Source organism: Sus scrofa, chromosome 6 (assembly GCF_054392235.1).
Source record: "Sus scrofa isolate SSC_HxYL_T2T_F1_AM1 chromosome 6, Sscrofa_HxYL_maternal_Yorkshire_Landrace_v2.0, whole genome shotgun sequence".
Lineage (NCBI taxonomy): Eukaryota > Metazoa > Chordata > Mammalia > Artiodactyla > Suidae > Sus > Sus scrofa.
Genome location: NC_139388.1, coordinates 33,220,740 through 33,244,684, shown reverse-complemented (window position 1 = coordinate 33,244,684; position 23,945 = coordinate 33,220,740). Strand labels below are relative to the sequence as shown.

The 23,945-nt window shown below is 41.0% G+C and overlaps 2 protein-coding genes across 13 annotated transcripts in view; one reads left to right on the top strand and one right to left on the bottom strand.

The window, feature by feature from the left end:
• RPGRIP1L (RPGRIP1 like) overlaps positions 1-4,059 on the bottom strand; it is a 343,331-nt gene extending 339,272 nt beyond the window's left edge. For all 10 annotated transcript variants that reach the window (XR_014805894.1, XR_014805895.1, XR_014805896.1 and 7 more), the window contains exons 1-2: positions 4,003-4,059; positions 1,062-1,153 (exon numbers count right to left, since the gene is read on the bottom strand). Coding sequence is in view for 2 of the 10 variants with exons in the window: in XM_021097099.2 (XP_020952758.1) it covers positions 1,062-1,146 (85 nt within the window). In the remaining 8 variants the exon portion in view is untranslated. The remainder of the gene's footprint in view (positions 1-1,061; positions 1,154-4,002) is intronic.
• A 280-nt stretch (positions 4,060-4,339) lies between these two features.
• The window catches only part of FTO (FTO alpha-ketoglutarate dependent dioxygenase), a 391,465-nt gene continuing 371,859 nt past the window's right edge, over positions 4,340-23,945 (top strand). For 2 of the 3 annotated variants that reach the window (XM_084957974.1, XM_084957970.1), the window contains exon 1: positions 4,340-4,429. Coding sequence is in view for 2 of the 3 variants with exons in the window: in XM_084957970.1 (XP_084814096.1) it covers positions 4,385-4,429 (45 nt within the window). In the remaining variant the exon portion in view is untranslated. 3 annotated transcript variants of the gene reach the window in all.

Genomic DNA, 23,945 nt, shown 5'->3' with positions numbered 1-23,945 from the left:
ATTTTTAAAGAACTTTTACACCTTTTAGCACGTGTGTACGTTTTTTTTTCTTACATATGCATAAGTTTGGTATTTTCCTGTGAAGCTGGTCAATTTTCAACAACCCTCCAAAAAAGACAAAGAACAAATGGGCAAAGATGAAAGCCCTATGAGGGGGTTACTTAAGGCAAGAATGGAACTTAGGGTGAACAAGCCCCCCAAAATAGCTTTGCCCACTTAAAATTTATTTGTATTTGAATCTCTGATACTCCACCAAAGATCTAAAGCAAAATCTTATACGTTCTTTTCACTTTTAATCAAATTTATCTTTTTCAATGAACCACTTCTGACCACCTTTCTGTGCTAGTCCAAGGTGACCACTTGTAGGGTTTTGATTAACAAGAGCATGAAGAAGTCTTAGTGGAATATATTTCGCATCACAGTCTTTTCAGGGACAAATGCTATGGCATAACAGAGACATTGTACACACAAACAAAAACATAGCTCTATACTCTAAATTGTTTCTTAAAGCAGCACTTTCTCAATATGAAAGTGCTTTTTTAGCTCTAGAGCAACCACTAAGTGATAAAAGGACAAAGAAAACCTTTAATGTGTATTAATTTGATAAAACAAAGCCAGTATCACTTGGATAAACAAACCATTTTGAGCTACTCTACTTGAAAGGCAAAAAATTTTAAATATGGTATTTCCTCCCATATAAAATTCAAGCATAAAGAAACATTTTAATGGTGAATGTGATTTAAACCAGGCAATTTGGTTTCGAGGCTTGATACTCTCTGCGTAGTTTCTACTGATGTGTGGAATTTTAAAAAGATGATTTATCACAATTCTTTATCAGAACAGAGAAGGATTTTACATTTTCTATGAGCTGTTGATAATTGATGCATGTAGTAAAATACCATATGTTGTTCTAAATTCTCCATCTTCTTGTTTAGTCCAATCAAGAGCTATATAGTTACTTAAATGGCTCTGTTTGTATGAATATCAGAAATACTTTAAATTAAAAGTAAAGAAGTTACTGATCAAAGTTCATAACTGTAATAAAGAACAGCTGGCCGTACCTTGTAACCTTCCCATTCCAAAGAGATTTAGACCTATATCTTTCACAGGCAGGTCTCCTGCAGTCTCATCAGCTGGACCAGACATTGCCTATCTGTGGAGAAAAGAAAATTCAAATAAAATCTTTCCAAGTTGTAACATTAACTATGCAATGGAATGAACCAAATAAAACGAATAAGGCACTAGAACTTTAATGGATATCTTATTGCCCACATGTGCTGCTTGAAGAAGATGAAAGCTTCTATTTTAAAAGTAATACTACATTCAATCATGGAGCCAGAGTCCCTTTCAACAGTGTATTTCCTATAGTTTGCTTAGGAAATGAGGTAAGATTATCATTCTTCCTTCTTTCTTCTTCTTATTCCTCTATGTGAAACGAAATAAACTCCCCCAAATTTAAGAAGTACCCCCTCTCCATCCTCCATCCTCTTCTCTGCTCCCCAAAGAAAAGCAGGTATCTTAAAAAAACACTCAAGGCAGGAACTTGATTCAAACAGTTGTTTCTACTGGCTGGTCAGGTCACCTAATCTCTTGAGTTGTAGTTACTTAATTTTTCAAAATGCAGAAAACAATACTACCTCACAGAGTATTTTAAAGGTTAGTGAAATGGTAAATTAAAAGCATTTAGCACACTTGCCTGGGATGTCAATATCGCGTGAATATTAATAGTCAGCTTGATGCACAAAAGGAGTGGGTAGCTCTGAATTTTATCAAAGAGGGTTCATAAACTCATCAGCTGGATTTGTTTTTGTTGTGTCCTTTGTTGCCATGAGGCCTAGGTCCCAGGGCTTCCTACCTCCATAGAGAGGCTGTCCAGCTAATTCTGGCATTTTTACAGTTTCTGGTCTTTACAAAGATGCATCCCAGTAACTTAAGTCTTATAAGTGAATGTAGCAGTCCATACAACGGTTAGTAATGCCAAAAATTAAAAAAAAATTTTTCATTTCAATCCACCCAGAATGCCAAATGCAAATCAACAATGAAGATGCCTAAGGCGGAGGTTCCCAGTCTCTAGCATGTTGGTCCTGGACTGTAAAGTCTGAAAGAGTAGCAAGCTGGTCTGTCGTGTTCACCTCTGTACTCTCAGAGGCTGACACAGGGCCCTGGGCACATTGCTGGCATTCACTAAATAGTCGTTGAATGGATGAATGGAGTCCTTGGGGCTTCAGGGTCTGTGGATCCAGAGATGGTTTCCAAAATCTTGTATGCATTATGGGGAAATACATTATGTTTTAGGGAGAGGATTAATAACTTTTATTATAACTTGTCAAAAGTTGAGAACAACTGCATTTTACTGTGACATAAACAGCTCACAGACATATGCCTGGGAGATCATCTACTTCATTTGGAAACACTGCTACAGGAAAGGTCAATTAGGAACCAAATTATCAAGATGTTTAAACACAGGTCACTTGTGAAAATAATAACTTCTCCTTTTTGTCTTTTTAGGGCTGCACCTGTGGCACATGGACGTGCCCAGGCCAGGGGTCAAATCAGAGCTCAGCTGCCGGGTTACACCACAGCCACAGCAACACAGGATCCGAGCCACAACCACAACCCACGCCAAAGCCCACGGTAAAGTGGGATCCCCAACCCACTGAGCGAGGCTAGGGATCAAACCTGCATCCTCATGAATTTTAATTGGGCTACTAACCCACTGAGCCACAATGGGAACTCCCACGAAAATGATAACTTTTCCCTGAGAGAATTTGGTACTTTTATAACAATAACGATGATGATGGTGTTAACATTTATTGAATTCTCGCTAAAATGTGCTAGGCACTCTCCTAAGTGCTCTGCTTGTGTAAATTAATGAAATATCTCACAATAGGCTTGTGAGGTTGTTACTTACGTTTGCTACTAATGAAGAAACTGAGACAAGGCTTAGGTACTTTGCCCAAGTTCACACATATTCCAAGTAGCTGTCTGGTCCTATTTTTGGTTGTCACAACTGGGAAGGTGGGGGGCACCAGTGATACTGGTATCTAGTGGTCAAGAGATGATGTTAAACATTGAACCACAACAAAGAACTATGTGGCCTCAAATGTTAATAGAGCCAAGGTTGAGAAACCCTGCACGGGGCTGCAATGTCTCTCCAATATCTTTTCAGGCAATCCCTCCTGGCTCATTATGCACCACTCACACTATTCTCTAGGTTCTTTGAATTCACAGTATCCTTGTCTTGCCCAAGGCCTTTGCATGAGGTGGCTCCTCATTCTTTGGTGTCCAGCTCAAATATCACTTCCTCAGAGAGGCCTTCCCTGATCTTCCTATGTTAGAGTACCCTTCCTTCCAAGTTCAGCACCATTTGTTTCTTGTATAGCAATCAGCTCGATATGAAATAATCTTATTTACTAGTTCGTTACTATTTCATCTTCACTAATAAAGTATAAGCGTCTTAAGACCCGCATCAGTCCTGTTCATAGCTGGTCGGAACAGTGCCTAGCACAGAGTGGGCACCTACATTGTTTTATGGAATGAATAATTGAATACCTGCCACTAAGACTAAAATGGTAAACAAAGACTCCCACCTTGATAGATTATGGGGTAATCACGATAAACAAATAATTGTAAATAACTGAGCAAACAAAATGTCACTCAAGAGGCTTATTAGGGTTTCCCAACGAACTCCTAACCCAGGACAAATAAGCATACTGTTTCTGGGACCTACTTAAAGAAGGACCTAGCTAGTCATGGCAATTAGCATTAGCTCTCGAGAGCTAGGTTTCAGGGCTAGGATAGAAAATTTCAAACCGGTGCGGGGCGTGGGAATAATATAGGCTGCCTGTGATTCAGGCCTGAGGAAGTGGTGTCTCGGGCCGGGCTGCTCTTCACGCGAGCAGAACTCCAGGGTCTTCTCCAGATGGTAGAGCAGACCCCAGGACCGTGGCCCGTGCTGCAGATCTGCCCCCTTCCTCCCCTGTGCTCCCCCAGAATACTCACCGCCACTCTCTCTCAGCCGCTAGTTACCGTTGCTATAGCGCCGACGGCAAGTGGGGCGGCTGGCCGAGAGGAGCACGGGAAAAAACATGGCAGGCTCCGTTGACTCCTGGGAAATGTAGTTCTCCTCGGGCCGTGGCCCTCCTGCTCGCTGCGCTGCGGACTACGATCACCCAGCTGTTGGACCTGGGAAATTCTCTTGCTCCAAACCCCGAGGCGAATTCCGGCGTAGCCGTGGTGCGCTCTGGGAGTGGTAGTTCTCGCGGCTCCGAGAGCGAATGGCGCCAGGCGGGAGCAAGATCCCGAGAGAACTACACAGAGGAGGCGGGGTCCAGGGCGCGGAATCTACGCGGCTAGCAGTGGCGAAGGAGGCTATAGCAGCAGCATGAAGCGAACCCCAACCGCCGAGGAACGAGAGCGCGAAGCTAAGGTATCTTGGGCTCCTCAGAGTCTGGGATCTTTCATGCACTTGTAATGGGGGCTGGGAACCCGAAGGACTTGGTTGGATGGCGAGCGCACCCACGATCTTAAGCCAAGGGATGACAAGGCCTTGTTAGCAAGGGAACCAGAGACTTTGGGGGTTGTAAATTCGTGCTGTTTGCAGGCCTAGTCCCGTTGGATCAGCTCACATGAGAATCTAGACACCCCTTTCCTTGTCCTGCTTCTGCATCTAATTCCTTGATTAAATTTGTAGCTACTCTTGTGCCTCAGTTTACCGGACTCGAATATGCCTGTGATCGTAACAGTTGTGCTTCCTCTTCGGTAATGATTTCTGAGGACTGGGGTAGATGTAGGTGAAATATCTGTGTATTCAGCTGTGCTGTTTTCAAACAGTGTATGTTCTGTGTCTTCATCACAGCGGATAGGATCTTTAACTACACTCCTATTTTCTCCTTTTGGGGTTCATCCTGTAACAGTTGCTTGTTCCATGGGATGACAGTAGTCACAGTAATAGAATTTTTTAAAAATCATTTATTAGTGTCAGGCTCTGCGTTTTCATAATATTTGTATTATTTCATATTTTTTTATCACAGCAGATTGCAAGATAGATATTATACAGATGGAGTAACATCAATTCTGTTTTACAGAAGAAGACTTAAGCCTCAGAAGAACTGTTTCCCTCATTCCCCAAATCAAGTCGTGATTTGTCTAAATACATTGGTTCACTTTTTTCCATCTTTACCACCTTGGACCAAGCTACAATTACCTCTTCCATGGACTGTTCCAGTCGTCTCTTGGTCCATATTCACCTTACGCCTTGCTTCCTTTCTGTTGCTCTTCCCACACAACCAGTCTCTTCTCCACACTGCAGTGTGTGAGCTTTTCAAAATGCAAATCTAATCATGACTCTTTCCTTCCTAACTCCTCTGCCAGCCACCTGTTTAAAAATCTTTCATGGCTTTCCTTGCTCTTGGGATAAAGACAAAACTTCACATGGCCCACAGTGTTTTGCATGGTGTAGAACCTACCTGCATCATCCACAACCTCAAGGGATGTGACACCCTCCCTGCTCTCTGCCCATCAGCCACTTTGGCCTTCTTAGAAGTTTCTCTTTCCTGTGCTTTATTTGGTTACAGGGTCTTTACACATGCTGTTTGTTGCTCACTCTGTATTAGGTAGTTATTGGAAGTGAGAAGCATTGGTAAGTGAAGCAGACACCGTTTGTACTCTTATAGAATTTAGGGTCCTACAAGTGAACTCACTTTATCTTAGGGTAACACCTCTATGGATTTAAAATATAAAATGTGGGAGTTCCCGCTGTGGTACAGAGGGTTAAGAATCTGACTGCATGGAGTTCCGCTTGTGGCTCAGTGGAAACGAATCTGACTCGGATCCATGAAGACGCAGTTTCAACCCCTGGCCTCGCTCAGTGGGTTAAGGATCCGGCATTGTGAGTTGTGGTGTAGGTTGCAGATGCAGCTCGGATCTGGTGTTGCTGTGGCTGTGGTGTAGTCCCTATTTGACCCCTAACTTGTAAACCTCCATATGCCTCAGGTGCAGCCCTAAAAAGACAAAAAAAAAAAAAAAAAAAAAAAGAATCTGTCAGAAGCAGCCGGGGTTGCTGTAAAGGCGCAGGTTCCATCCCTGGCCTGGCACAGTGGGTTAAAGCATTCAGTGTTGCTGCAGCTACAGCATAGGTTGCAGTATAGATTCAGTCCCTGACCTGGGAATGTCCATGTGCTGGGGGTGTAGCCTATAAAAAAAAATATGTGTATATATACACACATACATATATATAATATAGAATGTGTTCTATTATAGGACTTCCCTGGTGGCCTAGGGGTTAAGGATTCAGGGTTGTCACTGCTGTGGCTCAGATTCCATCTCAGGTCTGGGAATTTCAGCATGCTGCAAGCACAGCAAAAAAAAAAAGCGTCTATTTTGACCCAGGTTATAGCAACATTTCACTAGGGACCTGAAGTTTCCACGCTTGAGTCTGTATGTGATAAGGGCAGTATGTAAAGGTGGGTATGAAGGGGGAAGATCTTCTTGTGTTAGTCTACGTGCAGCAGTGCAAAGAAATGTCACACAGTGGTACTGTGCATGATGTCTCTTACCTTTTGGGTGTACATTTAAAGTTACTCATTTTTTTTCTGTAAAGATTTATTTTGCACCTATTATTGCCAGACACGTGACTATGATTTTGGCTAAGATAGATCCCTGCACAAAGAAGCTTTTACTCTATTGAAACCATAACGGTTGCCCGTGCAGTCTTTGTTAATATCATCCAGGAATTCCCTTTGTGGCTCAGCGGTTAATGAACCCACCAAGGATCCATGAGGATGCAGGTTTGATCCCTGGCCTCGCTTAGTGGGTTAAGGATTTGGTGTTGCCGTGAGCTGTGGTGTGAGCTGCAGATGATCCTGCGCTGCTGTGGCTGTGGTGCAGGCTGGCAGCTGTAGCTTCCAAGTTGACTCCTAGCCTGGGAACCTCCATATGCCACAAGTGCAGCCCTAAAAAGCAAAAAAGAAAAAATATATCATCCACATTTAATGGATTTTGAGACCAAGGCTGTAGACCTTTTAACTTGCCCAAGGCCACTTGGTTGCTGTGCAAAACTAGGGCCCAGACTCCAAAGCTTTTTTCTATCTTCTACTTGTGAAACATGTTGAATTCATATATCTAATTGTCTGACTGTGATCTTTATTTAAAATTTGTTTATTTATGAAACATTATTGGCTAGAACAAAGTATAGGAAATGGAGTTTTTTAATTTTTAATTTTTTAGGGCCGCACCTGTGGCATATGGAGGTTCCTAGGCTGGGGGTTGAACTGGAGCTGTAGCCTTTGACCTACACCACAGCTCACAGCAATGCCAAATCCTTGACCCACTGAGCGAGGCCAGGGATCAAAACTGCGTCCTCATGGATGCTAGTCAGATTCATTTCTGCTGAGCCACGACAGGAACTCCCAGGAAATAAAGTTTTAAATCTTAAATATAAGATATTCATTTACACGTGCATTATTTTCTCCTTTTTCTTTTTTTCTTTTTTTTTTTTTTTGTCTTTTGTTGTTGTTGTTGCTATTTCTTGGGCCGCTCCCGCGGCATATGGAGGTTCCCAGGCTAGGGGTCGAATCGGAGCTGTAGCCACCAGCCTACGCCAGAGCCACAGCAACACGGGATCCGAGCCGCGTCTGCAACCTACACCACAGCTCACGGCAACGCCGGATCGTTAACCCACTGAGCAAGGGCAGGGACCGAACCCGCAACCTCATGGTTCCTAGTCGGATTCGTTAACCACTGCGCCACGACGGGAACTCCATTTTCTCCTTTTTCTAATCACCTTTATTGAGGTGTAATTTACGTGTGGTAATTTGCACCCATTTGTAGGACCCAATTTGATGAGTCATGGCAGATGTATACCCCTGTGAAACCACTGTCACAGTTGATGTAGAGAGCATTTCAGTCTCTTCCAGCAGTTTCCTCTTGCTGATATGTAGTCAGTCTCTTCCTCCACCTTGGCTCCTAAGCAACTACTGGTAGGTTTTCTATGACTGTAGATGAATCTGTATTATCTAGAATTTTATATAGATAGAAGTATACTGTATGTATCTGCTTTCACTCGGCATAATTTTTGAGATTTTTTTTCATGTTGTTTGTATCAATAGTTCATTCCTTTTTCTTGCTGATAAGTCGTCTACCGTATGGCTTGACCCCATTTGTTTATTTATTTACTTGTTGCTGAACATTTGGATCATTTCTGGCCGAGGGCTGTTATGAAAAAAGCTGCTATGACCTTCATGGATAAGTCTAAGTTTTCATTTCTTTTGGATAAATACCCAGGAGCCCATTGGTGAGTCCTGTAGTAGTTCTGTGTTTCACCTTATAAGACCCTGCTAAACAATTTTCTGAAGTGGTTCTCCCATTTATATTGGTTTTCTAGGGCTGCTGGCACAAGCTACCACAAACTGGATGTTTTAAAACAAAATCGTATTAGCTCATAGGTCTAGAGATAGGTGTGGAATCAGGCTGTCAATAGGGCCTCTGAAGGCTCTAGAGGAAAATGCTTCCTTGTCTCTTCCAGCCTCTGATGCCTCTTGGCATTCCTTGGCTTGGGCTGTATAACTTGAACCTCTGTTCCCATCTGTCTTCCCATGGTACATTCTCTTTGTCTCAGATGTCTCTGACTTTTCTCTTGTAAGGACACCAATCAACACATTGCATTTGAGGACCTACCCTAAATCCAGGGTGCTCTTTATTTTGTATTCCTCAAGGTCCTTAACTTAATTACATCTGCAAAGCCCCTTTTTCCAAATAAGGGTAGAGGCACCAGTGGTCAAGACTTGGACCTATCTTTTTGGAGGATGCTATTCAAACCCACTACACCATTTTACATTTCCGTCAGCTGTGACGGTCCTAGTTGCTCCGTATCTTCATCGATACTTGTCTGTCTTTTAAATTTTGGCCATTCTGGCCATTCTAGTGGGCATGTGGTGGGATCTCATTGTGGTTTTAATTTGCATTTCAGTGATGACTAATGAGGGTGAATATCTCTTTTAAAAGTCTTTTTTCCGGAGTTCCCATTGTGGCTCAGCAGAAACGAATCTGACTAGCATCCATGAGGATGCCGCTTCCATCCCTAGCCTTGCTCAGTGAGTAAGGATCCAGCATTGCAGTGAGCCGTGGTGTAGGTTGCAGACGAGGCTCGGATCCTGCGTCACTTTGGCTGTGGTGTAGGCCAGTGGCTATAGCTCCAATTTGACCCCTAGTCTGGGAACCTCTGCTTATGCTGCACTTGCGGCCCTAAAAAGACAAAAAAAAAAAAGCTCTTTTCCATGTTGTAGCGTGTGTCATGACTTTTTGTTACTGAATAATGTATTCCGTTGTCCCAATGTACCACATTTTGTTTAAGCCACTCACTGGTTGATGGATATTTGGGTTGTTTCCACTATTTAGCTATTATGAATAATGCTGCTATGAACATTTGTGTTCAACTTTTTATATTTGTTTCTTTCCTTTTTATTTTAAAAACTATTTAAAATTTTTTGGCCACACCCACAGCACGTAGAAGTTCCTGGGCCAGAACAGTGACAATACCAGATCCTTAACCTACTGAGCCACAAGGGAACTCCTATTTCTATTTCTTGTAGGTAGATATCTAGGCATGGAATTGCTGGGCCACATGGTAAACTGCGTCTCATGTTTCAAGAACTGCTGTATTGTTTGTTACGGTCTGAATGTTTGTGTTGCCCCCCGATTCTCTTGCTGAAATTCTAACCCCAAGATGGTAGTATTAGGAGGTAGGGCCTTTCGGAGGTGATTAGATGGGTGGGGATGGAATCAGTGCCCTTCTAAAAGAGGTCTGAGAGAGCTCCCACACCCCTTCTGCTATGTGAGGATACAGGCTTTAAGCCGGGAGTCTGCAGTTGGAAGAGGGCCTTTACCAGAACCTGCGCATGCGGGTACCCGGATCTTAGACTTCCAGCTTTCAGACTGTGACAGTAAGTTTCTGTTGTTTATAAGCCTCCTAGTGTATGGTCTTTTGTTATAGCAGCCTGAGTGGACTAAGACATTAGTCCCTTAGTATGGATGTACCATTCAACATTCATGTTTGAGCGCTCCAATTCCTTAGCATCCTTGCCGAGGCTTGTTATCATCTGTCTCATTGATAATAGCCATCTTGGTGGGTGTGACATGATATCTCATTGTAGTTTTGGTTTTCATTTCTTTGATGTCTAATGATGCCGAGCTGCTTCTCCTGTGTTTATTGACCAGGTATATATCTTCTTTTGTGAAGTCTCGGTTCAGATCTTTTGCCCATTTTTTTTTTGTTTGTTTGTTTGGATTATTTGTGTTCTTTTTTTTTGTCTTTTTGCCATTTCTTGGGCCACTCCTGCGGCATATGGAGATTCCCAGGCTAGGGGTCGAATCGGAGCTGTAGCCGCCGGCCTACGCCAGAGCCACAGCAACTCAGAATCTGAGCCGCGTCTGCAACCCATACCACAGCTCACGGCAACGCCGGATCGTTAACCCACTGAGCAAGGGCAGGGACCGAACCCGCAACCTCATGGTTCCTAGTCGGATTCATTAACCACTGCGCCACGGCGGGAACTCCTATTTGTGTTCTTAATATCATGTTAGGAGTTTTTTATATTTTCTAAATATAAGCCCTTTTTCAGACATATGTATTGTGACTACTGTCTTTCATTCTTGTAGTTTGTTTAATGGTCTTTTGAAGAGCAAAAGTATTTAATTTCAATAGAGATCCAATGTATTGCTATTTCTTTTTATGATTCATGCTTTTTGTGTCATATCTATGAAGTTTTTACCTATCCCAATATCACAAAGATTTCTTGCTTGCTTTTATTTTTGTATTTTTAATTTTATTTGTGAAAAGATTTTCAGAACTTTTAAAGTAGTGGTATTATAAATCTTTAGTATTTGGGTATAGGATATGGTATTTTTCAAATTAATTAATTGCCCAAAGTCAGGATGTTTGTAATTTTGTAGAAGAGCTGAATTCAGACCCACACAATCTGGTTCCAGGGTCCAAATATTTATTAAGCTGTTCTGTCACACTCTCTCTTAATGTGGCCTAATTTCTCACAGTTTTCCCCTAAAATGATAAAAGTGAAAATTGTGAATTCTGAATCTATTTTTAACAAGTTGATCATCCATCCTAGTGTAACTAAACACAGCCTGTCTATCCTGGCAGAGGACATCTGTCATTTTTGCCTGGCTGGGGTCTTCTTTTTCTCTCTTTCTTTCTTTTTTTTTTTTTTCGTTTTTTTAGGGCCACATCTGTGGCATATGAAGTTCCCAGGCTAGGGCTCAAATTGGAGCTACAGCTGCTGGCCTACACCACAGCAAGGCTGGATCCGAGCCACATCTGTGACCTACACCGCAGCTCACAGCAATGCCGGATCCCTAACCCACTGAGCGAGGCCAGGGATCGAACCCTCAACTTCATGGATTCTAGTCGGGTTCATTAACTGCTGAGCCACAGAGGGAATTAAACTTTTTATCCCCATAATGGGTAACTGTTTTTGGTTTTCCTTTTCTCTTCGAAATAACTTGGATTGTGTTTTCTCCTTGTGATTGCTTATGCCATAGACTTTTATATAATTTCCAAGTCTGAAGGGTGAATAAAAAGGTTGGAGTAAATAGTTAACTTTTTATGATAACATTTATTTAATCTGTGTTACAGCCTAAGAGGATACATTTTTAAAATGAAATGTTTTATAAGGCATATAGTGAAGTAGGCCAGATGAGCATTTGATAGACTGAATTAGAACCATGCCCTCTACAGTTGTTTTGCTGTTGGATGGAGAGCTGGTACCCTGTGTCTCAGTTTGTCCAGCCAGAAAATGGAGTCAAGAATAGCTGCTTCCGGAGCTCCCGTGGTGGTGCAGTGGTTAACGAATCCGACTAGGAACCATGAGGTTGTGGGTTCAGTCCCTGCCCTTGCTCAGTGGGTTGATGATCCGGCGTTGCCGTGAGCTGTGGTGTAGGTTGCAGACACGGCTCGGATCCTGCGTTGCTGTGGCTCTGGCGTAGGCCGGTGGCTACAGCTCCGATTCGACCCCTGGCCTGGGAACCTCCATATGCCGCGGGAGCGGCCCAAGAAATGGCAAAAAGACAAAAAGACAAAAAAAAAAAAAAAAAAAAATAGCTGCTTCCGTGAGTTGCTCTGAGAATCTAGTTGATTATATTTGGCCATTGTGCCAAGGACAGAGCCGGTATGGCTTTGTTTGAGGGTTGCCCAAAGAACCGGTTGTTGACAGTGAGGCTGCCACCATGTTTGTTTGGGGCAGATGATGTAATTTATTGTTTTGAAATGATTTACAATTTATAGAAGAGCTGCAAGAATGGAACAGAGAGCCCTTACAGACCCATCATCCAGATTAAAAACTTGTTCACCTCTTGCAACAAATGCTTTAGAGCTCTTTCTTTCTCTTTCCCTATATATTTACATGAACTATTATTATGTTTTATGAACCCCACAGAGTAAATTTGGCAACACCAATCCTCTTTACCCCTGCTTCAGCGTGTATGTACTAAGAACAAGGACACTCTCCTATATATAAACGTAGCCAATTATCAATTTCAGAAAAGTTAATATTGATGAGGTACTCTTATTTAATCCAATGTCCATATATAAATTTTGCCAATTATCCTAGTAATATCTTTTTTTTTTTTTTTGTCTTTTTTGCCTTTTCTGGGGCCGCACCCTCAGCATGTGGAGGTTCCTAGGCTAGGGGTCTAATCGGAGCTGTAGCCACCGGCCTATGCCAGAGCTACAGCAGCATGGGATCTGAGTCACGTCTGCAACCTACACCACAGCTCACGGCAATGCCAGATCCTTAACCCACTGAGCAAGGTCAGGGATTGAACCTGCAACCTCATGGTTCCTAGTCGGATTCGTTAACCACTGAGCCATGACGGGAACTCCATATCCCAGTGATATTTTTTATAGCATATTTTTCCTGGTCCAGGCTTCAATCCAGAATTGTACATTACCTTTAATTGTCATGTTGCTAGTCTCTTTTAATCCCCTTTAAATTGGTTCCTCATCCTTTCTTTGTTTTTTAAGATATTGACATTTGTAATGAGTAAGACCTTACCATTTGTGATGAGTACAGGCTGTTTGTTCTGTCGTTTGCCCCTGCACTCTTATTTGTCTGATATTTCCTTATGATCAGATTCAGATTATGCATTTTCGGCATGTGTATATTTTTGAGGAAAGATAGGGGTCACCAGAGATCACAAATTTACAATTTACACGTTCATCCTGCCCATAAATGTGCTTTATTTAGTTCAAAGGAACCGTGTTTGAAAATTTCCGAATTCTTTCCTAATCTTTAAAAGTTGAGAGATTTCATTTAAAAACTTGGAGTTCCCCCTGTGATGCAGTGTGTTAAGAATCTGACTGCAGCGGCTCTGGTCACTGTGGAGGCACAGGTTTGATCCCTGGCCCGGCGCAGCGAGTTAAAGGTTCTGATGTTGCTACACCTGTGGCATAGGTTGCAGCTGTGGCTCAGTTTCAATCCCTGGCCTGTGGCTTTCCTTATGGCACGGGGGCAGCCATTAGAAAAAAAAATCTGGATGGCTGGCTTTCCTGAAAAACTAGGCCTATCTGGAAACCCTGGGCATGCATTTCACTAACTAGAGCTAGAATGATGGGAATGTATTTTCCATAATGCTGCACTCCAGCTTTACCCACTTAGTCCCAGTTGGAGAATATGGAGTTTTACAGGCAGACTTCTGGAATTGAATCCTTTTCTGTCACCGGCTTGGGAAAGCAGCTTTTCTGTACCTCAGTTTCCTTATCTGAAAATGGTGGGGGTTTCACTCTTTACACGTGTAGTGAGGATTAACTGAGATATAGGTAAAGCACCTAGAACTTTGCTGGCACGCAGTAAAAATAAACATTTCATCAGCACTGTCTGATCCTAGTAGCTATTCAGTGAACTGATATTGAGTGTCTAATGGGTAGATTTTCTCAACTGGGCTTCCACTAACTTCTTTCTCTTTCATTCCAAATGGTAGTAGTTACGTACCGCCCTTGGAAGAATGGAGAAAATAGACCATTTTCTGTGTTCTTTGGTTCAGATGAGGGACCTGGTTAAGTGCCAAGTAGGGTCCTGAGCCCTGGGAACAGTGGGCAAAGATGCAGAATTGGTTCCATGGAACCTGTTGCCTCTCCATGAATGAAGATAGATAATTAAGCATCAGGGGAGACGTGTTCCTGGTCCTGGGACCAGGATGTGGTAGCAGGGAGGACTAATGTGGTATGGAGGTCATTTAATTCCTTCCTCAGGAAGGTCTGTTTAACCTGGTTTGGGGTCATGGAATTCCTTCCTAAGATCTTTTTTTTTTTTTTTTTTTTTTTTTTGCTTTTTAGGGCCACACCTGAGGCACATGGAGGTTCCCAGGCTAGGGGTCAAACTGCAGTTACAGCTGCAGGATCCGAGCCGCATCTGTGACCTACAGCACAGCTCATGGCAACGCCAGATCCTTAACCACTGAGCAAGGCCAGGGATCGAACCTGAAACCTCGTGGTTCTTAGTTGTATACGTTTCCACTGTGCCATGGCGGGGAAAGGAGTCTTTAAGATGTTTTTTTTTTGTTGTTGTTGTTTTTATTTTATTTTCTCTAAATTACTCAATGAAGTTTATTACATTTACCACAATCATCACAACCCAATTTTTTTTATAGAAGCTTTTATTTTTTTTAATTTATTTATTATTTATTTTTAGTCTTTTTGCTATTTCTTGGGCCGCTCCCGCGGCATATGGAGTTTCCCAGGCTAGGGGTCTAATCGGAGCTGTAGCTGCCAGCCTATGCCAGAGCCACAGCAGCTCGGGATCCGAGCTGCGTCTGCAACCTACACTTTAAGATGTTTTTAAGGGTGTATGCTTATGAGAGGCCCAGGACTCCTTTAAGGTTGTTCAGTCATGTTAGAACTGTTTAGCTCTGGAATGAAAACATGTGGATGTTGAATTCCAGGGTAGCTTCAAAGGTTTCACAGGCTGGCGTGGGTGACAGCATCTCTTTTTAAATTATGGAGAATAGAAACAGTTTAAATTGATTACCGAGAGGGCTATATACTTAAAGGGAGCATAATAATTTTGTTTAAGAAATGTGCATTTTAACCCTACAGTGGAGAAACCTAGCAGTCACTTCATCAGCCAGGTGACCAAGGTAAACATCATTAGTGGTGACAAGTCATGTTGATTTAATTCATAATAAAGCAATAAAAATGATAAAAAGTACATTTTTATCAGTGAAGGAATATATCCAGAAGAGATAAACCTATTTCAAATAAAAGTCATTTAAAACCTCTTCTGTTTTTGGTGATAATTGTCTTAATATTTAATAAGATAAACCTTAAAGTCATAAGGTCTAATGAGTTATAATAACTCAATAAAAGGAAGTTTGTTATTTATATATGTACCCACTGGGTACTTTTTTTTTTTCTTTCTTTCTTTCCTTTCCTTCTTTCTTTCTTTGTTTCTTTCTTTTTTGCAATTTGGCTTTTTTAGACAAGTTCTGAGAAGGTTCTTTTGGCCCCTACCTTTATCATGGGCCATCCTGTGTTATTTCACCAGTTTATCTGAGGGTAATTTAGAAAAATAAATATGGGACATTTTTGGTGGTGGACCAATGACCAGGAAGCTTAAAAAATCAAAGCTTTGCTTGATAGATTCTATTCTGTGTATTTTCCCCCAAATCCATCTTTATCGTTTGCTTGATCTTCCTTGAAAATTAGTTAAACCATTGAGTCACAGTGAGTTCCTGTTACTTGCTATTATTTCCAGGTCTGTTTCTTTTCTTTCTTTTTTGGTTGTAGTTGATTTACATTGTTGTGATAGTTTCAAGTGTATCAAGGTCTGTTTCTTAACCATCTTAGTGTTGATTTTGAAAACTAAATATGTCATTGGGAAAAAAGTCCTAGACACTTCAAATAACCATTAGCTGCTGCTGCTGCTTTTTTTTTTTGGCCACACCTTCTGCATGTGCAAATTCCTGTGTCTAGGGATTGAACCTGTACCACAGCAAAGACGCAAGCTGCAGCAGTGAACAACACCAGCTCCTTAACTGCTAGGCCACCAGGGAATTCCTTTTTTTTGGTTAAAGAAAGAATTTTTTTTTTTTTTTTTTTTTTTGCCATGCCCATGTCATGTGGAAAATCCCAGGCCAGGGACTGAACCTGAGCCATAGCAAAGACAACACTGAATCCTAACCACTAGGCCACCAGTTCGATTTCACATTACTTAACATACCATTAGATACTGGTGTTAATTTGGGGAATCAAAACTCTCTAGCACAGGCAGCTGTCTGTAATTGTTTTCTAGTGTTCTCTTTCAAATTCAAAATGCTAGCTTTCTTTCCAGGTTGAGGGTGTTTTGTGGAGGTTAGTTCTTTATGGCAGATTTCTTGATTATAGTTATATTTAAAGTATGACTTTCTAACTTGTAGAAGAAAAGAACTTTATAGTTGAGATGGTACTTTTGGAACCTAAAAAAAAAAAAGAAGGCACAGTTTGAAGAAGGTGAATTTAGAGTTCTGCTAACCTCATTCACTTAACCTTCGGTTGTAAGGTTATCTTACAAAATAGTCTCAGCAGTTGATTTTCCAGTGTCAGCTGGGAAGAATCTTGGGGGCTGTTGGGTGGGGTCAGAACATGTTAAGATTTGCATTGGTAGCTACTTTTCTCCACACATTTGTCCTTGGCATTGCATTTCTCTGCAAGGCCAGCACATGTTTGGAAGCTGAACCTTGAGTACCTGCTATATAGGCTTGCATTTTTGATTATGCTGCAAGCATCTGGCCCGTTGCCCTGCCCATCATGTATTTGCCCCGTAGTTTTGGAAGTGACTTGCTTGTGAGGTTATGCACCTTCCTTTATGTTAAGGAACCGCCCCCGTCGGTGAGTGTCAGGGTTGAGATCAGCTGGTAGAAACCACGTGGAAAACTCAGTCTAAAGGACCAAATTGTGTTGCATCGGTTCTGAGGGGGGAGATCTGTTGCCAGTGCATGAGTGTTTCCATAACTGTTTGTGATCAGAAAATTCAGAGCTCTGATTTCTGCATTAGCCCTGAGTCTGCCCTTTGGCACCCTCATTTAGCGACCAGATCATTCAAGCCTTCAACACTGAGCCTCAAGGGCTAGCATTTCTCCAATAATAATATAAAATGGGCTGATGTGGCAACCCTAACTCACTCTGCTGTACTGGGCATGATTAAAGTCTCAAGACTGCATTAATATGGATTTTCTATTTCTATGGACAGTGGTCCATGTTTGCCAGTTTTTGAAAGCAGAGATGGAAAAATTTTGCTGCTGATTTTTTTTTTTTTCTCTCTGCATGAACGTCCTGCCTCTTTTTTTTTTTTTTTTTTGCTTGAGAATAGCACCTGGCAAAGCGATGCAGACATTACAGTGTCTATATACTCCAGCCCGTTGTCATGTCAATCTTCAATCTTGTTATTTAGGTAAATGGTGTGCAATTTTTTTCACCGGCTCCACAGCCAATATGCTTCGAGCAGTTTTTGTTTCAGTCCCATTATTGGCCAGGAACACTATTAATGAGACAAATAATTGGGAAATCATAGTCATTGTTCTCATAAAACCCGACTCCATTGCTGGAATCATCCAGGCAGCGGAGTTGCATATGCAGCCCGCAAGGAAAGGATGAGTAGCCTGGGTGCCCAGCTTTTAAATTCATCAGACCCCTGCTCCTTAAATTGCCCCAGCTGTTAATGCTGGAACCATTACAGTAATGGACTCAGCAAATGAAGGGGAACGAAGACACGCACACTTTATTACCAGAGGGGCAATTTTCTTTTCATCTGTAATAGCAGCCGTGCTTCATATTGATCAGCCCATCAAGATACTAATCCTCTGTAAAATTACTTGTTATAACTGAAAATGTGTTAATCCAAATCAGTCTGTGTCCTGACTGTCTACTTACTATTGAATACAGACTATCAGATGGTTTATTTTTCATGATTTAAAGCCTCTGCCCTGAAAATGGTTGGCGTTTCCCTCGCCACACTGAGTGCTTAATCTTAGCCATGGCCCAGGGTTGTCTTTTTGTTTTAAACAGAACATCACCCACTTAATTAAGGAGTGAGTGTCTGTCTTGCTGTCTGAGTTATGCTGGTGTTTTATGTTCTCCTGGATTTATTAAGCATCTTGTTTTACATTCAGTCTGTGGTTGGTGCTGTAAATAAAAATAGGCCCATCTTGCACACATTAGAAATTTGCAGGTAGCAGACGTCCATAAGTAACAGGGATGGAAGGTTCTTTGATTTATATTTCAGGCACCAGGTTGTGCTTTGTCGATTGAACCCATAGGCAGGCTGCATCCTGGTGTCTTCTGCGTAGCAGATGTGTTTTTGCATCGTTGTCTGAGAAAGTTTATGGTTATTTCTGCATCCTTGGTTTGGTAGATTGCTTTTCAGGCAATGAGGCATATGTAGTCCCCCCTTGTGTTTTGTGAGAAATGACTATAGCTAGTATTATCATATTCTAAGAAAGCTTATTACAAACTGAGGTCTGGCTTCCTTCATATTCAGAATTTTAGGAATTATTCCTTAACTTTAATTTTTTTTTCAATACGGTCTCAATAGAGGCAACTCCCAGACCTGGCCAAGGGAAGTTGCACAGTGTGATTGTCTTCTTAACATAATTTGTGAAATAAACATTTGGGTTTGTTTTGACCTTTTAAAAAAAAGATGCACGTTTTATGTTGGTACACAGACTCAGATGCCCTCTTGGCAGTATTTTTATTTTTTCTAATGTATTGTCATTGCTCAAAGCATTTGTCTGGCATTCTTCATAAAGTTCATTCAGAAACAATACATACTTTTTTTGTGCCAGGAATTGTGGGTGTCAAGGACGGGAGACTCACGGATGAGAAAGGTACCTAATCTTTGCCATGAAGGACCTTAGTTCAGTAGGAAGTTAGGCATGTGAACAAATAATTGCAATAATGCAGTGTAGTCAGTGTTAAAATCCACTTGTGAATGTAGTTCCTGGGAGCAGATACAAGTTATGGGCACAATAGCAAAATCAGCCTCATCGATTTTTCTTGTGGTGTGACCACAAGCAGAATTGTGCAATTTAATCACACTTTAAGACGTGCATCTGAATGATTCCCAGCTGTTGGAAAGAAATCTCATCTTTCTTATGGCAGGCTTGTTTACTGCCCCCTGGGGATGGTGAAAAGAAGGATTTCCAAAAACGTAATGATCAGTGACCACATCTTTGGATATGTATAGAGTTTCCCATGGGGACTACTTTAAGGGGAGATAGTGCTTATTTGTTTGCTTACGTTCTGGCATTATATTGTAAGCCAGTCGTGTTGCTTTAGAGTATAGTTCATCAGGAGAGACAGTAGCCCGCCCTGGTTAAGAGTGTGGGTTTTGGCCAGTTTTGCTTGTTTTTCCTTAGCGCTCCTTCTTACTAGCTGAGCAGTCTTGGGTAAGTCACCTAAATCTTCTTGAGCTTCACTCTTCATCTATAAAATGGGGGTAATAATAGTTGTGAGGATTAAATGGTTTAATATCCGTAAAACATTTAGAATAGTGGTGGCCATGTGTAAGTGCCGTGTATGTAAGAATTAGCTGCTAGTACCCTGGATGTGATTGGAGGTAATGAAAGTATGTTCCAGATGTGGGTTATGAAAGGCAACTTTGTGTGTGACCACAATAGGTAGGGCATGTAAAGCAGTGAAGCATTTCATTTCTTATTTAAAATATTATTTTTTCCCGATTACATTATTTTTATCTTAGAAAAATATAAAAATATCGAAAAATACCAAGCAGGGGGAAAAAAAAATCTCTAATTCTCCAAAGATAACCACCGTGTTACTTACTGTGTTGGTGTTTTCTTAGAATATTATAATTCTGCCTATTATGTATGTGATGTATGCAGTATGATCCTAATTTTATCTAGATTATATTTATGGTACATATTTATACAAGAGATATTTTAGACAAAAATTGAAATCATGATGTGCACATTTTGTACCCGGCTCTTTTTCAACTTACCAGAATCCAGTATATTGTGAATATTTTTCCATGTCATTACAATTATGGTATTATATTTCATCCTATGGATTTTTTTCCCCTGCCATTATAAATTATCCTCCAGTGACCATTCTTGCACATAAATCTCTGTGCAAATCTCTGGTATTTTCCATAGGGTAAATTAAAAGAAGGCGAATTGTCAAGTTAACGTCTGTAAAGATTTTTGGTTTGCGTTGTCAGATAGCCACCCAGAGGGCTGATGCCCGTTCTTCTCTGACAGGCAGGGCACGAGAATGCATATTTGGTACATCCTCCTCATCCCTGGGAACTGTCATGAGATAAAAATATTTGCCAAGTTGGATGAGATGAGTAGGAGCTCACTGGAGAACTAATTTGTATTTCCTTAATTGCTAAGCACTGCGTGGTTGAATATCCTCCTACCATGATTATTGGCCAAATATAGTTCTTTTGTGATTTGTTTATTCATGTAGCTTTCATTCATTTTGCTTCTGTATGTGTTTTCTCATTGACTTGGCAGAGCTCTTCATAGATGAGGGATGTTATTATGGGTTAATCAGGTGCTGCAAATATTTTTCCTAGTTTGTTTATTGCCCGCCTTTTACTTTTGTATTTTTGTTATTCAAGTTTTCCTTTATTTGTGTATAGGGGAACTTTTCCCACCTAAATAGCTGATGAATAGTCACTTATATGTCCTTCGAACTATTTTATATTTTAGCTTTTTTCCCAGGTAATTCTTGTAAAGCATCTAGAATTTAGGTGGTGTATGATATGGAGTACTTGTCTCATTTCTCTCAAATGGTTAACCAGTTTTTCCTGCTGCATTTATTGATTAGCTTGATTGCCAGTATACTCAGATCTGCTTTTTATTCTATTTCTTTTGTTTTGTCTGTTATTCTCGACACACCATTTTAATGACTAGCGTTTTGTGACACCTTTCAGTGTCTGGCAGTGCAAGGCCCCCATGATTATTCTTTGTTTCAGAAGTTCCTTGGTTCTTGCACTGAGAAGAAAACTTAAATTTTATTCCAGAGAAGCTTAAAAATCACTTTTCAGGGTCTTCTGTGTATCCCACCAATCTTTTGGTGTTTTCATTGTTACTGCATTCAATTTTTAACTTAATATGGAAAGAACTGAGATATTTATGGTAAGTAGATTTTCTTATTCCTTTAAATTTTTTGGGGGGGTCTTTTTTTTTGCCTTTTTCTAGGACTGCTCCCACAGCATATGGAGGTTCCCAGGCTAGGGGTCCAATCGGAGATGTAGCCACCAGCCTACGCCAGAGCCACAGCAACGTGGGATCCGAGCCGCGTCTGTGACCTACACCACAGCTCACGGCAACGCCGGATCCTTAACCCACGGAGCAAGGGCAGGGACCGAACCCACAACCTCATGGTTCCTAGTCGGATTCGTTAGCCACTGAGCCACAACAGGAACTCCTCCATTAAATTTTTTAAGTGGAATGTGAGAAAGGTTTTTTGTGTGTGCCCCTTTAATAATTGGCCACAATCCAGACTGTATCCTTATCAATCTAACATTTTTTTTTTTTCAGTTGATTTTCTTGGTTTTTCCAGGTGTGTGCTAGGTAGATAATTCACTCATTTGTAAATAGATATAATTTGGTCTCTCTCCTTTCAGTAATTATACACTCGTCCTTTTTTCCTCTTGTGTTATTACATTGGCCAGAGCCTGTAAATAGTGGGGATAGCAGATAGTCATGCCTGTAGTGGTGATGCTTTGGGATTCTAGTATTAAGTATAATGATAGTTGCTGGCAATAATCTTTGACTCTTAGTTTGGCTTTTTTACCCCTAAAGACTGAAGTTGAATTTTTATTGAACATTTTTTGACATCTGTTTAGATGGTAATGTTTTCCTCTCAGCTACCAATAGGATATAATCTCTTAATATAGTTTCCGATATTGGTTCCTTGTGATAAATCCTACTTGGTCATGTTATACTGGTCTTTAACAGATTGCTGAATTCAGCCTTTTTTATTTCAATTAGGAAAATGAGATGGGTCTGTAGCAGTGATTACCAAGGAAGCTGGAGGGTGGTCACCCCTAGGGGGTATATCAGGAACCTCCGTGAGGCTTTTTTTTTTTTGATTGGCTAAGTTCCCCGGGCTAGGGATTGAACCCACACCACAGCAGTGACCCGAGCCACTGTGGTGACAACACTGGCTCAACCCATTGAGCCACATGGGAGCTCTAAGGAGTATTTAATATACATGTTACAGCCATAATTCATACTAGAGTTAGTAAAACTTTAAGCTCTTTTGGCTAACATGGAAGGAGGTAAAAATATTGAGAAATATTCCTTTTTGTGCTTTGTTTTCAAGTTTTGATACATAGGTAAGCCTGTGTCACAAAATTAATTGCACCATTTACCCCCTTCTGTGCTCTAGAGCCGTTTACAGAACATCGGTATTATTTGTCCTTGGAAGTTTAAGCTAAATTAACTTGTAAAGCTCTTCATATGATGTTGGGGAATTTTTGGATAACTTTTTCAATATCTTCTAGTTAATGGTCTATTTTGTTTTTCTCTTCTTGAGTAAATTTGGTCATTATGTTTTCTTAGAAATTGAGGTTTCAGGTTTGTAGTCACGGCATTGAACATAACATTCTCCGGTTTACTCAGAGTTGTGCATCTTTTCATAATGTAAAAATTCCATATTCATTCTTTGTATTTCCTTTTAATTGTAATTTTCTGTATACATGTATTCTCTTCAGGAATTATTTCTGCCTGTTTCAAAACGAGCTCTTGAATTTGTTTCTGCTCATTCATTTATCTCTACCTTTGTTTTTACCGTCTCCTTCCTTCTGCTTTGCTTGAAAGTCTTTTGTTTTTATTTCACTAAATTCTTGAGACGAAGGCTTTGTTCGTCATTTTTTTTTTAATACAGAAAGCACTTCAAAATCTTAAAAATAATTTTCTGTGTTTCTGTAGCGATTTGTGCATGTTTTCATAGCACTTATCCTTCAGTATTATAATGATTTTTTGTTAATCTCTTTGCTCCCTCCCTCCTTAGTTTATTTGCCTCTGTACTCCAGCTCATGTAGAGTCTTGAACACATATGGATTAAAAATGTTTCTTTCTTTTTTTTCTTTTTCTTTTTTTTTTTTTGCTTTTTAGGGCCAAACCTGTAGCATATAGGAGTTCCCAGCCTAGAGTTCCAATCAGAGCTGTAGCTGCTGGCCTACACCACAGCCAAAGCAATGTGGGATCCAAGCCGCATCTTAGACCTACACACACAGCTCATGTCAGCGCAGGATCCCTGACCCACTGAGTGAGGACAGGGCTTGAACTTGCATCCTCGTGGATATTAGCCAGATTCGTTTCCACTGCGCCACAACGGAACTCCCTAAATAGTGTTTCTTGCATGAATATCAGTCCCTCCCTCTCCTCACACACACATATACACACCCTGCACAGGAAATTAACCAAATCCCAAACTTTTCTTTGTATCGTGTAGACTTCTATAGCTCTTCCTGTGAGGTACTAGCTGCCCTAGTGGAAGGAGCACTTCACTCGTAGTTAGGAGGCTAGACATCTGGTCTTACATCTGTCACTTGCTAGGCATTCAGTACCTGGAATGGGTCCCTCAGTCTCTGTAGAATCGGGGTGATCATCGCTTTCCCTCTCTGCTTCTTCGTCTGAATTCTTGTCAAAAGATAATGAATGTAAAATACCTTTGAACACTAACAAAAGCTATATAGAGATAAATATGATTTAAAATAAAAGGCTTTTGGAGTTCTCTTGTGGCGCAGTGGGTTAAGGATCCAGCATTGTCATTGCAGCACCTAGGGTCGCTGCTATGCTGCGGGTTTGATCCCTGGTCCAGGAACTTCCATGTGCTGCAGTGCAGCCAAATAAAAGTCAATTAAAAAACAAAATAAAAGCCTTTTTGTATTCTCTTATCTACCACTTCACCAGTTCCACTTCCCAATATA